This window comes from Canis lupus, chromosome 8 (assembly GCF_011100685.1).
Source record: "Canis lupus familiaris isolate Mischka breed German Shepherd chromosome 8, alternate assembly UU_Cfam_GSD_1.0, whole genome shotgun sequence".
NCBI classification, from domain to species: domain Eukaryota; kingdom Metazoa; phylum Chordata; class Mammalia; order Carnivora; family Canidae; genus Canis; species Canis lupus.
In genome coordinates, this window is record NC_049229.1 from 48931168 (window position 1) to 48947198 (window position 16031).

At 43.4% G+C, this 16031-nt stretch overlaps 1 protein-coding gene and 1 pseudogene across 8 annotated transcripts in view; one reads left to right on the forward strand and one right to left on the reverse strand.

The window, feature by feature from the left end:
• FLVCR2 (FLVCR heme transporter 2) overlaps window positions 1-16031 on the forward strand; it is a 56338-nt gene that overhangs the window by 32268 nt on the left and 8039 nt on the right. For all 8 annotated transcript variants that reach the window (XR_005363559.1, XM_038545337.1, XM_038545335.1 and 5 more), the window contains 3 exons: window positions 1546-1686; window positions 12000-12067; window positions 13298-13401. Coding sequence is in view for 7 of the 8 variants with exons in the window: in XM_038545337.1 (XP_038401265.1) it covers window positions 1546-1686; window positions 12000-12067; window positions 13298-13401 (313 nt within the window). In the remaining variant the exon portion in view is untranslated. The remainder of the gene's footprint in view (window positions 1-1545; window positions 1687-11999; window positions 12068-13297; window positions 13402-16031) is intronic.
• LOC102155474 lies at window positions 6494-7337 on the reverse strand (annotated as a pseudogene).

Consider the following 16031-nt stretch of genomic DNA (forward strand, 5'->3'; position numbering starts at 1 on the left):
TTTCATTCATCCCTGCCATCCTCACCTCCAGAGACAAAACAGTTTTATGATTGTGTACCTCATTCAGCTTTCTCACTGAAGCATTCTCTCTCTCATCTGGGGTCCAAGATGAGACAGGCTGATGGCTTTTCAAAGCTGGCAGGATATCTTGGGCAGAGAACTTGCTGTTTCTGGGAAGGTGAGAAGCTATGGAGCAATGGATGGTGGCAGGAAAGAACAGTCTGCCCAGAGACCCTTTTATTCAACCAAACTTTAAGTTTCAAATTGTCATGTGCCTAGCTTCAAATGTTTGTGTTTGTAGCAGATAAGGGCCTGTTTCTTTGCATTTGAAACTCCAAAGATAGGACATTTCTATATTTTGACATTTTATTATCAAGCCAGAGAGTGGCTTATTGAGTAAAAAACTGAAAAATCTGATCTGAATTCTGATTTGTGGTGGCCAGGTCCTTGAACAAATCCAAGATAAATCACCTCTTGCCTTGCTTTCTTTCCCCTGCTGCAAGGGGAGGTGAATGGGCAAGACAATGTATGAATGGTTTCTAGTGGCAGGAAGTGATCCAGGACTATTTCTGGAAAAGGAAGAAGCAGGGCTCTGAGGTTAGGGCTGGAAGGTTTTCTGGGTGGGGGGCCCCTTTGATCTTCAAGAGAGTAAACCTCATTTCCAGAGCTTCCTCTAACTAGAGACAGCCTATTGACCTTTCAGGAGCATTCTTGTGGTGTGGGAGAAGGCTACATGGAGCTTGCCTGGACCCAACTGAGAGGCCAATTTAGCCAAACAACTGGTTACACTTCTCTGCCCCCAGAAACTGAACAGAGAGCAATGCCATCAAATTGATTGTACCAACTGTGCTGAAAATCAAACATAAAATGAATGGTTTTCCCACGGCCCCTCCCCAGTCCTTCATATCACAGTGCCTACTCCTGTAGGGGTATGTGTTAATCCTCTTGTCTCTTCCTGAGGCAGACATGAGAGTCAGACTTTGACAAACTATCAGTGGACTTGAGGTTTTTCAATAGAAGATCTTGTCACTTATTCAGGGAATATTTCCTAGCTGCCATGTGCCAGGTTCTCAGCTGAGCGTGGACAACACAGTCCCTTCTGGGGGGAGCTCTAGTGCTAAGCCATTCACTGGGCTCACTCGTCCCAAAGCCTCAGCTCTCACTTCCTTTCTATCTATGTATTACTATTATGTTATTTTCACTATGCAGTACTGAATTCAGCATATTCAGTACCACTGTGCAGTATGTTTTTTGCTGATTTATTATGGGACTCCTTGATCCTTGAACACTGCCTGGGAGGCCCAGGGAGTGCAGCCATCTACAGGCCATGAAGAAAAAGTAATTAAAGGACCACTCACTCAGCCACAGATGGTGAGAAGCAGCTTCAAGAAAGGAAGTGTTGAAGGATTTAATTGAAGAATTAATATTTCCTTTTTGGGTCTTAATTTTTTCTCAGATGAGGGAGCCAGCTCTTGTCCATGTGTCAGCTCTGCAGGGGTGGGGCCATGGGGATTTGCATTGATCTCTCTGTTTCTTTCCTTTCAGTATTCAAGGAGAAGCCTAAACATCCCCCCAGCAGAGCCCAGTCCTTGAGCTATGCCTTGGCATCCCCTGATGCTTCATACTTCAGTTCCATTGTCCGGCTCTTCAAAAACCTCAACTTTGTGCTGCTAGTCATCACCTACGGTAAGGTATACATGTGCCCAGGAGTGTATTTAAATTGGGAATGTGAGAAAGAGATCTGATGTGTCTGTGTGTCTTACTTTTTCCAAATCCCAAATATGTATGTAAAGCCATTCTCGGGGTCAACCAGAAGAGTCAGCTGTGCCTTAGGACCTTTGCATGTTCTGTAAAGTTCACCTAGAAAACCATTCCTTCCCATATCAGGTTGTTTGACAAATATCTGCTGATCCTTCAAGTCTCATCTGAGTGTCACTACTGTAAAAGTGACCTTTACCTCTTTTATTGTGCTGATCCTGGTACATCTTAACACCATTAAAAAAAAAACAAAAAAACAAAAAACCCAACATTTCCAGGTCTGTCTTCCCCCTAGACTGTGAATGTCCCAAGAATGAGGATCTATGACTTTTCATCTTTATAGCTCCCTAGGAGTAGCCAGCCTGGCCTGGACACTCTAGTAGTTATTTAGTGAATGAATGAATGAATGAATGAGTTCATATGAGTCTTGTAACCACTCTTCAACCAATGTTCTATCATCTTGTAACACTGACTGCTTTTTTACCTGAATGCATGACCCTCTTTCATTTTATTTTTTTGGCTTTTGGTAAGAAACACTGACATATTTATGCTAGTATATTGGCTTACTTTCCCAACGTGGTGTTTTCTGCAGCTTCTTTCCAGCCTTTAATAAGAATGTTGACCCAGATGAGGGCAAGGGCAGAGCCCTATGGCATTCCAGTAAAGAGCGTCTTAACAGACCCACCTAGCTATATTGGTCTCCAGCCTACATTTGATCATTTAATCTACTAGTTAAGTTTATTTTTATTTTGTTTTAAAGAATTTGTTTTACTTATTTTAGAGAGGGAGAGAGAGAGGGTACACAAGCCATGGGGGAAGAGCAGAGGGAGACGGAGAGGGGAAAGCAGACTCCTTGCTGAGTGTGGAGTCTGACACAGGGCTCAATCCTATGATCTCCAGATCATGACCCAAGCTGAAACCAAGAGTCAGACACTCAACAAACTGAGCCATTCAGGTGGCAGGTAGTTAGTTTGTTTAAAATCAAGAGTCAACAGTTGTGTAACATACTTAGTAACCATAAGAAGAAAAGAAATGAAGTTGGTTTGATATAACTTATGCTTGGTGAAACCCCAGTTGGCTATAACCTTGTTTTCTGTAGGTTCACAAACCTTTGTATTTTATAATAACAATAGCATTTATTACGTGCCAAGACTTTTCATGTATGATTTTACTTACTTAACTCTCATCATGCCCATGTGAGGTAGGTACTATAGTTATCCCTGTTTAACAGATGAGAAAACTGAAAATCAAGACAGGTTAAGCAACTAGCTGAAGAACACACAGCTTTGAATTGGCAGAGCCAGGATTCAAATACAGTTTTATCTAACTCCAAAATGCCTGTACCACTTTCAAGGATTGTGCCAGAGTTTCATGTTAGGCTTATCATGCTCCTTATCTAAATTAAAGTGTTTATCTGCTGAGGCTCTGGATAAGAGGTAGTATCATCCACAGTAAAGGGACGCACCTATTTTTCAGGCATTCACAGAAATAAGTGATCTCTCACCTGGAAAAGTGCTGGATGAGCAGATTAGTCTTCAAGGTCTCAGGTCTCCATTTCTCATTCTCTCCAGCTTTTCAGTTCTAAATATGTCTCTGCATGCACCCACAATATAAAGACAGGTTCCAATACTTAAGATGTACAACTAAAGAAGTTATGTGAATTGCCCATCAGTACACTTGAGTGTCCCATTCAAGTGTAGATGGGACCAACCATTTAATGGGGATATTATGGAGAATATCAGGCTACATAGACGGATAAAGCTAGTAAAGCTAGATGATCTTTGGAATCCCTTTCAGACTCAGGATTCTATGGGTCCAAGAACTTTCATTCTTCCTTGAGTTGAATATCTCAAGTTCATTGACCTTCGAACACCATAAATCTTATTGCATCTGACATCAGGGTATTTGAGGCCTACCTTGGGATTCTAGGGCAGATGAGTGCTTAATAAATATTTTCTATGGATAAGAATGATGACAGTGGTGATAATTGGGCAATGATCCCTTTATAGAGGCAGGGGAGCAAAGCAACTCCTCCTCTTCCCCTCTTGCATGGCTGGTTGCTTATATGGTCTTTAATTTGGCAGAGTGATTTTATTGCTGTACTTCTGAACATTCATCTATTTGGTTAAATGATAACAAAGGAAATAAATAAGGAAGCACTTTTGGAGTGAGGACCTTGGATAATTTGTTCTTCCATAAAACAAGTACACTGGCAAACATTGTTAAAATCAAATTTTCAGAAGTCTTAAACAAAGGTTTGCAACAATCCAGGGGACATTTGTTCAAGAAAAAAAATGGCTGAATAATGTCAAGAACAGTGAGCTTTGTGTTTTAACTTGCCCTATTCTGATCTGCCTTCTCCCAGTCTCTGTGGTAGCCTTGACAACCAGCAGCCTAGCAGCCATGGTGGTTGTGAAAAACGGCAGCCTCACAGCTATGATACTTGTGAAAACCAGCAGCCTCCCAGCCACCGGATGGGGCAAAAATAATTTTGGAGCTCCCCCAAAAGCCCCATTCCTAGGTCATTATTTGATATTTGACAGTTCCCTAGAAGAGCCCCCATTCAGAAGACCTGCTTTTATTTAACCTACTCAGAGCCTGCTCTGTGGGAAAAGCACTATTTCCAGGACATTTGTTGAAAACAATCACTGCTTACCATTGTAGCTGCCTAAGGTAGTAGTATCAGTTGGGGTAAATAGGAAGCTGGCCAAAAAGTCTTGAAACAAAAATCTAGAGACTGAGAAGGCCATAGGGCTTTGAAAAGCTCTGACATATTTTTAGGAATCTAGAAGTCCACATGCACATGACCAGGAGAGACCTGAGAAAGTGCTAAACTGTCACCTCTGGCTGGCCTCGAGGTTCTGCACAAGGAGGAAATGAAGGCTAAGGCAGAGTTAACATCTGCCTGCTGAAGCATTGAAGGAGAGCCTCAACCTGCACACAGAGAACACCCTTAGCAAAGGTGAAGACTTATTGGTTTAAGGTACTTAAGGAAATCTCTACCTAATCATTACCTCACCACTAACTGATGGAGTAGCAGCTTCAATGGCTACCCATGACAAAGAACTTGACAAAATGAGTCCAGGAAAGTCACTAAACAAACAGCAGCAACAGCAACAAATTCTGGGGAGGGAGTAGAATCTCATTTCCAGAGTTGATATGGTATTTAAAATGTCCAAATTTCCCAAAAGATTATGAGACACGCAAAGAAATAGAAAACTATGACTCAGACACAAGGGGGAAAAAGCACTTAATGTTTCTTAATGTTTCTGAGGAGGCCCAGATGTTGGGCATGATAAAGATTTTTTTCCCAGATTTTATTTATTTATTCATGAGAGACACACAGAGAGAGACAGAGACATAGGCAGAGGGAGAAGCAGGCTCCATTGGGAGCCTGATGTGGGACTCGATTCCAGGTTCCTTGGGATCATGATCTGTGACCCTCAATCACTAAGCCACCCAGGGCCCCATAATAAAGATTATGAATCAACAATATAAATATGTTCAAAGAACCAAAGAAACCATGTCTAAAGAATGAAAAAATGGTGGAGAATAATGTCTTACCAAATAGAGAATGTCAATAAAGACAGGAATAAGAAAAAAACCAAATAGAAATTCTGGAATTGAAAATAACACTAACTGCAATGAAAAACTCACAGGAGGGCTCAAAATTAGATTTGAGCTGGCAGCAGAAAGAATCAGTGAATTTGAAGATAGATTAAATGAAATTATCCTGTCTGAGGAATGGAAAAAATAAGGAATTAGGAAAAAATAAGCAGAGCCCCTGAGATCTGTGGGAAACCATAAAGCAAACCAACATATGCATAATGGGAGTCCCAGAAGGTGAGGAGAGAAGGGATGGAAGTAAATTGTCATTTAAATTGTGATAGCACTAGCCAAAAAGATAATTTGCCTGTGAGTTTCTAGAAGCATTTGACTCCATTGTACAGATAGAATTTATTAATGTTTTTCAAAGGCCTGGGTTTATTCCAATGAGAGAGAATTAAATTTATCTGATATTTGCATATATTTCATTATACTCAGAAAACTGCAAGCCTTTTCATAGACTTGGAAAGAATTTTATTGAGCCATTACTGTGTGTCAGGTACCATGTTAAGTGCTTCACAGGCATGATCACATTTAATCTTCAAAACAAAACCGTGATGTAAGTTCTTAACTCACGCCTTTTTATATACAAGGAAGCTGAGGCTCTATTTAGTTGCTTGCTCACAACTGGACAGCTAGCAAGCAACAGAGCTTGAATTTAAACTTCTATCTGATGCCAAAGCCCATCTTCCTAACCAGTGTGCCACTTTTGCCTTCCCATGCAGAAAGGAACATCTTAGAGACAGAGACAGAAGTCTTTTAGCCCCACTTGTCTGAGTAGTCTTTGGGTCTACCTAGGGGAGTATATATTTCCTCAGATTCAGTCCTCCAGACCAGTTGCCTGGGAGTTGCCTTCTCCTAAGATGCAGATCTAGAGTTCTGGTGTTTTTTGTTGTTGTTTTTTTTGTTTTTGTTTTTGTTTTGCGCTTCATTTATAATTTATTAGCTCTTCCAGTGTTTCACAGTGATACAGGGGTTTCAATGATTAACACCAATGGGACAAAAGGTGGACCTACACAAATGTCTTGATTGAATCGGACTATTATTGATGGAATTTTTTGGTCTATCATAAGTAGTATTAGGCAACCTTCCATCCAGGCAATCTCATAGCTCACAGGGGGGGAATGTAAATGTCCTTAAAGCTGAACAATAGTAAGCCCGTGGTTTGATGATTACACTATCTCACACTGGTTATTAGTTATGGCGCGAGGGAGGCAGTAGGCTAGAAAGATTCCAACCAGCTGAAAGCAAGCAACTCCAAAAGAAATTCCTGCAACCACTCCCATTTCTGACTCTATAATGGTCATCATCTTTATAAAACAACCTTCATTGTTTACTTTATCTGCATCTCTCTGTGGAGAACAATTTTCAAGTTTACAGCAACTCTTGGGAAATCCTTTTTCTGAGTAATAATTAGTATCCCTTGGAGGGGATACTAATATTGTCTCTATAGTCGGTGACACCACAACAGTGTAATGTATTTTGAATCTTGTCTACTGCATCGCTTCTATAATCTCCCGTAGAGTTATACTGCTTTGAAGTTTTCTCATAATTATTCTTTTTTTTTCTCATAATTATTCTTAAAGCTTTTCCTAATCTCCATGTCTGAAAACAAATCCTACGATGGCAGCGACCAATTCAACCAAAAAAATGAGAGTCAGAAACATTGCATACAGTTTTAGCATCCATGCAGAAGCTCGGCAGGTAGCAAAACAGCCAAAGGTGCCCAAAAGAATGATGACAGTGCCAGTGCCAATGAGCACAAAGGGGACATTGGTGGCCTTCTCATTTAAAAGGGAAAAATAATTATCTAGGCTCACCTTGCCCCAAATGCCAACGGCAAGAAGGATTACACCAGTGATCCAGAAGATGAAAGTGTAGATCAAGAGGACGCTCTTGAAACAAGTAATGACTGGTTTGGTCTGCAGTCTCCGAGACGGGGATGCCATGACTAGCCCACGACCCTGCCCCACTGCACCAAGCGCACGGAGCCGAGTTCTGGGGTTTTTGAAGCAGGGTCAACTTATACTGACCAGCCAACTTTGGGATTTGGAAACAATGGGGTCTTGACTTTAGCATGTCTCTCTAAGGCTAATAGGTCATGTAAGGGGAGTGTTTGGGACTCAGTCCAGCTAATAATCTCTGCTCTCTTCCAAATTAAATGTTTGCTCCAATTTACAAACAAAACAAAACCCTCTATAAATTCAACTAGATACTTTGAAGCCCTCTAGAATGTCCTCCATTCTTCCTGTAGTTTTAGGTTGGCTTTGAAGAAGGAAATGGTTCAAATTTTTTATGTTATACCTATGATATTCATATTTTCCTCTGAATTATATGCACAAGAGCACGTAGCTTGGATCAAGCAGATGATAGCATTTAATGGGCACATTTGCTGGACATGGGAGAGCATGTCTGGGAGTAAGAGCCTTGAATGCTGGAGTGGTGAATCCAGAGTTGGCACGTAAGGAATAAGGGGTCTGAGTTTTAATGTCAGCTCTGCCAATTACTGAGCATACCTTCTTCACCCACCCTGTGCCCATGAAAAAGAATCTCAGAAAATAATCAAATTTGCTTCCCATTGGAGTACTCTGAGTCGAAATGAAAGCTTTTAAAGTAGTTGTAAATAGATCATGCATGAATCCATACGCTGCTGTGTTGGTAAACTTGCTGATTTTCTTTCATTCTTTCCTTGGTCTGAACTGGATTTCACCAAGTAGGGAGTAGCTCCCATGTCACTGATGGGATGTCCAGTATTGTCTTCATAGTGGCTTTCAAAGTGCTTCTCCAAGCTACTGAGTCAGCTGCCCAGAGCAGAGCCTGGTGAGGGCTTTGGAGGAATTTCAGGGGCTTTTTCCTGTAGATCTCTGATCATACCCTCAGAGGTAGTTTTGAGAGATAAAATAGGGGCTACCTAGCTTAATTTGAATTTCAGGTAAACAGCACATTCTTTTCAGCATAAACATGTCCCATGAAGTATTTGGGGGCATATTTATGCTAAAAAATTGTTACCTGAAATTCAAATGAAATTGAATATGTTTTTTTTTTGTTTGTTTGTTTTTCTCCTACATCTGGCAGCCCAACTTAGAGGGGAGTGGGTAGAGATGGGATTTGTGTTTGATGTTGCTGAAATATCACAGGTAGAAGAAAATGCCTCCTCCTCTAGCAAAATACCCTCCCTTCTCCAGGTTTGGCAATGCAGGAAGACCCAGGGCTGGAACCAGCTTCTCCATAGGTCTGCTAGAGTCTGGAGGCAGGGCAAGGCCTTAGGATGTGTATCACAGTGGTACAGGTGGGATGGGGTAAGAGAATAACCTTTCTTTGGCTACCTTCTCCTTGATTTCTGTGGCCTTGTTTCACATGGTCTCCTCTGCTTCCTTATCATCAGTGGCACAATGATTGCCATGTTGAAAAAAGTGTTTCTAGAGATTGTCCTCAAAGGGAATACTTTTCCATGCTACCCCCCAGCCTTGCCTTCAGCTATGCTTCTAAATAATTTTCTAGTGTTGGCATCCAAACTCAGGAGATTATCACCTTCCCTTGGAGCTCTCAAGAGCTTTACTACTGCCCATCCCCCATGGGTTTAGGGAGGGTGATTTATGGCCCCTCTCAGATCCTGCTTGAGAGTGAGCATAATATCCTTCTCATGATTCCTTGGAGCTTGGCTGAGATGAGGCTGGCCTTTTAAAACCAGCGTTTACAACAAGTTCAGGAAGGACACGAGGGAAATGAACACAGTATCCAGAACCCAGAGATAGGATCTGAGATCACTGTTTCCCAAGCTTGCCTGATGATAGAATCCCCTGGGGTTCTTGGTTGAGTATGTGCCTGGATTTCTCTGCCTTTCTTCTAGAAATTCAGATTCAGAAAGTCTGGATGAGGGCCTGGGAATATGCTCTTAAAAGGCATTCCAGGTAATTCTGGTTTGCAGCAGGGTTGAGCACCTCTAAAGTAGGTATGTTATGGGTCATTCTCATGGTCTTAAAGCCCCTTCCCATCCTAGTTGCCACCATGTTAACCTCAACACCTGGGAGCCTAGGCCTGGTCTTTGATCTTCCAGATTCCCAAGGCCATTTATTTCCAAACTAATGAATCTAAGAAATGATAGGGTTTTGTTGTTGTTTTTTAAGTAGGCTCAACACCCAATGTGGAGCCCAGTGCATGGCTTGAAATCAAGACCCTGAGATCAAGACCTGAGCTGAAATCAAGATTGGGCGCTTAACTGACTGAGCCACTCTGGTCCCACTGTTGTTGTTTATAAAGATTTCATTCGTTCATTCATTCATTCATTCATTCATGATAGAAACAGAAGGAGAGCATGCATAGGAGCAACTGGGGAAAGGGGCAGAGGGGGAGGGAAAGGGACAAGCAGACTCCCAAGCATGAAGCCCAATATGGGGCTCAATCTCATGACCCTGAGATCATGGCCTGAGCTGAAATCGAGTCTGATGCTCAACTGACTGAGCCATCCAGGCACTTGTTGTTGTTAATTTTCAATTGCAGATTCCTAGCTCCATTTCAGGAGAATCAGTTTTAATAGACCCAGGGTAGAGCCCAGGAATATCTCTCTTTTCTTTTCTTTTCTTTTCTTTTTTTTCTTTCTTTCTTCTTTCTTTCTTTTTCTTTTTAGATTTTATTTATTCATTTGACACACACACACACACAACACAGGCAGAGGGAGTGGCAGGCAGAAGGAGTGGGAGAGGCAGGCTCCTGCTCAGCAGGGAGCCCAATGTGGGGCTCAATCCTAGGACTCTGGGCTCATGACCTGAGCCAAAGGCAGACGCTTAACTGACTGAGCCACCCAAACACCACAGGAATCTGCATTTTTATGCTTTCCTTCACTTAACTTTGTGTCTCATTCCTCTGGGAATGTGATAAAGGGAGCAAGTGAACTGCATTTAGGCAACAGTGCATATGATAAAAATGACCTTGTGATAAAAATGACTATCTGGACTGGGGGACCTTTTCATATCTGGTAGGAGGCCATTCTTTGTGCTTCTCTGAGAATTATAACTCTTTTCACTGGCCTGTCCTCTCTGGGGCCCCTGGGCACTATGCCTGTGGAGACCCTACAAGCAATAGTAGCTCCTGTGAGGTATTAAAGGAGGGTGGTTGCCATACTCACATTTCGCTGCACCTATGCCATCACCATGGGGCCAAAGAGGATGGCTTCTGGATGGCTCCATGGTCTGGGGTTCATGGAAGAAGAACTCCTGAGGCTGCCTTGCTCAAGAGTTGAGTCTTCTAAGTGTATCTAATGTCAAGTGTGTCAGTGATGGTCTTGTGAGCCCCCAAATTAGTTAAAATTCAAACAACCCCTGGTAAGCATCATAAATGACTTCTGCATTTGTTTTTTATTTTTTAATTTTTAAAAAGATTTTATTTATTCATGAGAGACACAGAGTGAGAGAGAGAGAGAGAGAGGCAGAGACACAGGCAGAGGGAGAAGCAGGCTCCATGCAGGGAGCCCGACGTGGGACTCGATCTTGGGTCTCCAGGATCACAGCCTGGGCCGAAGGTGGCGCTACACCACTGAGCCACCCGGGCTGCCCTGCATTTGTTTTTTAAACTCTGCATGCATTTTTCTCCTCTATAAAATGGGGATGATAATATTACTTACCTTGCTATGAGGATTGTAAGGTACTTACAATAGTGTCTAATACTTAAGTATGTGCTGTTGCCATCTCCCTCCTCACATCATCCTCTTCGTCATCCTCACCACCATCATCATCATCATCATTGCCATTGTTATTATGGATGGAGGGCAGGAGGGTCCTTTCTCCTTTGGGTCAGTTCCAGTCTCAGCTACTAATTCATTGTATAGCTTTGGACCAATGGCCTCATGGATTCATACAGTAAATTTTAGGTTCTTCATTTATTTGTTGGATAAATTGATGAGTTAGGAGAGTCAGCTCTCTACTCCTTAGGGTCCTTTCTGGTTTCAGATATAAGATTTTTTAAAAAAAATTCTATTTATTTGAAAGAGAGAGTGAGAAAGAAGAGATCACAAGCAGCAAGGAAGTGCCGAGGGAGAAGCAGACTCCCTGTTGAGCAGGGAGCCCGATGTGGGATTTGATCCCAGGACCCTGGGACCATGACTTGAGCTGAAGAGAGATGCTTAACTGTCTCAGCCACCCAGGCAGCCCAGATGTTAAGATTTTGTGTTACATTGGATCTGAAGTGAGAGTGGACGAAGGAATGGGAAAAGAAAAGAGAAAGCGTCCACAGGAGGAGTGATGTTAGGGGTGAGGGACCTGAGGCAATCTGGAGAGGGGACAGGTCATCAGAAGGATATGGAAAGTGTCCAGCAGTTCTGCTGACCCTGTAGGTCAATAGGTCAATGCTTGAGAGGGAGGTAGACAGTTCTGACCTGGGAGTAATGCTTTCTAGGGCCTGTGTTTCCAGGGCAGGGCTAATGGGATCAGAGGGCAGTGGTGTATGGCTAATAAATGGTTAAAATGTTTATTTTGGAGTCTTTCTTTGACAGAAACTGCAGAGTAGCCTCATCCTTTCTGAGGACACCACTCACAATGGCAATGAGGATGAGGATTTCTGACCTCCCTACCTGGGAGGAGTTAGCAATGGCCCCAGCGGAAGGCTGCCCCTAATACTGTGTTTCTTCCTCCCTCTTTCAGGTCTGAATGCTGGTGCTTTTTATGCCTTATCCACTCTGCTGAATCGTATGGTGATTTTGCACTACCCGGTAAGGGGGTTCCCTGAGCATGCTGGGCCTGAAAAGAGTGAGATTTCTGTCCATCTCAGCAGGAGCTGGGGCAGTGATTAACTTTAGCTCCTCATCCCCAAGTTCTAGGTGGTGTGGTATGGTGGTATGCTTATGGGATTCGGAGGGAAATAGCCCTGGCTCTGGTGGCACTGAATTGTGTGATAAGCTGTTTAGCCTCTCTGAGCTCTTATTCTCCTTTCTGCAAGAGAAATGTAATTACTTTAGAAACATTCTTTTTTTTTAGGATAGAAAGTAAATAATACTATGTACGTGTGTGTGTGTGTGTGTGTGTGTGTATTCATGTGTTATATGTATGTAAAGCCCATGGCATGATGCCTAGCAATACAGTAGGTAAACGTGCGTACATATAGATCACATATGAAAGACTTAATTTGTAAAATAGGGGCAGAATTTAATTTTGAACTCTTAGTTGCTCAACTGTAAGCATTTCTTAAATGTTTCCAGAGCCCGTAAGAGCTGGGTTCTGGAAGTGGGATACTGTGTGTCCTGGGGTCAGGAATCCCAGGTCCAACCCTCTTTTGAAAGGACAAAGGTCTCATACTTTAGAAGTGGCAGGCCACTGTGGCTAAAGTGTTCCAATTTTGGAGTTTGATAGGTCTGAGTTCAGATCCTAGCTCTGCACTTACTAAATGCCTCATGACCTTGGGCTAGTAGGTTAATCCCACTGTGCCTTGGGGGTTTTCTCATGTGTAAAGTAGAGAATATTGATTTCTAAACTTACGGTGGGGAATTTTGAGAAGCAAATGAGATTATATAACTGTCATCTTCTTATTCCTTTTGGCACAGATAGCTCAAAAAAACTAAGGGTGGAATATTTGGATATATGTATTTCAGTTTCTCCATTTGTCAAATGGGAATAATGATAAATAAGATAAAAGTGTTGCTGTAAGGATTAAGTTAAAAAAAAAATCCACATCGAAGTAGGACTAGGAGAGTTTGGTTGACTCCAGCATCCAGGATCATGAGCATGCACACATCCAGGGTTATTTTAGGTTGGGAGGAACAGTTATTCTAGGAGTTTCTCCCCACTGGCAACTTCTTAAAGGCCATCTTGCCCTGATATGTTCAGAGAACTGACTCTAATGGAGACTGAATTACTTGCCTTTGCCCCTTCACCTCATGGTGACTATGCTCTGTCTGGTGACTTGTCCCATTCCTGGGTGATCGTTGGGGTTGTGGTTTTCCCAGGGGGAAGAAGTGAATGCTGGAAGAATCGGCCTGACCATCGTCATTGCAGGAATGCTTGGGGCTGTGATCTCAGGCATCTGGCTGGATAGGTCTAAAACCTACAAGTAAGTGACCTCCTCTTGGACTGAACCCATGTTTTGAACTCAAGCAATATGGCTCCAAAGGTTTGGGTGCAGCAGCTGGGAGTCTCAGTGGCCAAGTGGTCCACATTAATCTTTTCTAAGCCTCAGTTTCTCCATTTATAAAGTGAGGGAAATAGTACCCATTCCATGAGGATCTTGGTAAGATTAGAGATGGAGGACACAAGGCCTAGCATGAACACTCCCCCCCCTCCCATGTAGTTTGTGAAAGGGACAGATGAGGGAGAAATGAAAATGAGGGTAGAAAAATGCCAGCAGTTGGAAAGTTTACGAAAACCCCAAAGAATGGTGATGAGGAAGTGATCCTCTGCCCCATTCCCCAGTTTCCTGTTGGACCCCATGGGTTGACCAAGATGTCTGTGCTTGCTCTGGTTTACATTGTATCATCTTGCAACTGCTTATACCTCTTTCATAAATGTTGTGATGTGCTTTGGGCCTGAATGCCCAGTGTGTTTCCAGGAGCCCAGAGCAGTCTTTCTAAGATTTTAGCATATGCCATGCTAATCCAGGATGCTTATTAAAAATAGATTCCTGGGCTCCACTATCATGGATGCCAATTCAGTAGGGGAAACTGCATTTGTAAAAAGCAAAAAGGCAAGCCACCCGGGTGCCTCAATTCAATAGCCAGGCTTGGAGAAAAGGCTCTGGAGAATGAAGACTCAACATCCTTCTCTTCCTGTTGCTTCTTTCCAGTGCTGTGCATGCAGTGTCTGGAGGCGACAGACAGTGGTGGACCTGTTCCCTGTCACACAGACTCGCTTCTGTGAGGCTCTGGTCAGACCAGGTCTCACTCTGGCTGCCCTAGACAAAGGCCAATTGAGGCCATCTCTGAGGATGTGGCCGCCTGGCTGAATACAATGTGGAGTCTGGCTTGGCTTAATGACTGCTGGTGGAGCTTGGCTGCCATCTCGTCTCTGCCATCTGTCAGTGGCTTGCTTCAGCCAGACATGAGAGCAGTGAGGACTGGCCACCTCCAAGCCAATGAACAGCAGTGTCCCTTTTTCCAGGGCTCGCTCTGTGGCTGGAGAAGGGAGGGATTGGAATATCAGCTGGGCTGGGCTGTGGGCAGCCAGATGACTTAGAAGAACTAGAAAATACAGTGATGAAAGGGCTGAGGGCACACTTGAGAATGTAGACGCCACTGTTTCCTAGTGTCACTGATGTCTGACCCCAGCAGTTAGCATGAGATGTCTTCCCTGGGCTAAGACCCGGGCAGAGAAAGTATGAGAGCTCTGTGATCTAGTCATTTTTGGTGTCAGTTTCCTTCTCCCTGAGGACAACTCCCAGACTTGTCCCATTTGGTTTGGAGGCTGGAAATTGGGTGGGTTATGTCTCTTTATTTGAGGCTGGGACTACATATAGTTTTTCTAAATGAGTCAGTGGTTTAAAATGAAGCTATGGTTAAGCAAATGTGGCAAAAGAGGAGCTTGTGTCGCCAACTTCTCCATGAAGTTGCCTTCTGTGGCGTGGGTGGGACTAGATGAAGGTACAGTAGAGGACAAGGAAGCTCCTCTACCCTCAATAGCTGCTTTGAAGCACCAAGTGGGATGGGCATCCTTTGTAGCCTCTGGCCTTGAGCTTTTCCAAAGACGCAACCCTGTAGTGTATCTGTGTATATTAGTGTCCTAGATCCTGTATTGCAGCAGTAGAAAGAGCAGCATAGATTTCAAATCCCAGCTCTGCATTTACTCAAGGGGTGACTCTGAATAAGTAACTTAACTGGTCTGGGCCTCAGTTTCCTCATTTTCAAAATTAAGGCTAGTTCTACATTTCTTGCAGGGCTTTTGCAAGGCTTGAATGAAATAATAAATGCACGTAGAGTGCTTAACAGAATTCCTGGCACCCAATAAATGCAGGATTCACTTGATTCAACCATAGTATATATCTGCTGGTGCCCCCACTGTGTTTCTGGCTTCAGGGGAGACGAAGGAAGGCTTTAAGCTTTCATTGCTGAGTCTTCATTTTGTGGCAGGAGGGCAGAGGGATGTGCAGAGCCTGCACCCTGTAATAAGCAGGACAGGATGAGGAACACAGGTCCAGTTGCAGGAGTCAGGGCTGTTGCAGAGCGATGAGTGGGCAATATGGGAGAAGTGTGCGGAAGGACAGAGGTGGGGTAAATACCCAACAGAAAGCAGCAGGTTGCTGATGGTCCCTCTGAGAGGACTGGCAAAGGGAAATGTAACAGGAAGTGGGCAGAGCATTCTCACTTTGGCTTTGGAGTTAAGCACTTAGTTCAGGATTGGAGAACATTCTTGCTTAGTTTCTGCTGTCTGTAGTGGAGTAGTTCAGGTTTGGTGAAAAATCTGTGCCATTGGCACAGGAAAAACTCTGAGATGACAGAGAACCTAAAAGTCAGATCACTGCCCAGCATGGCCATGGGGTCTCAGGACAAAGCAGACCAGCACAGTTAGGTGGCTCCTGGGGTAGCCCCACACGCCACTGCTGCCTGACCATAGCTGCTGTTCGTTCTGTGGAGTGTTTTTGTTTTTGTGGAGGATGAGGAAAGAAGGGGGTTGTGCCCTTCTTTCTTGTGGTGCAGCTTGGTATTGCGGAGAGGTTCTGCAGGAGGAGAACTCATGCAGCAGGACGGTTTC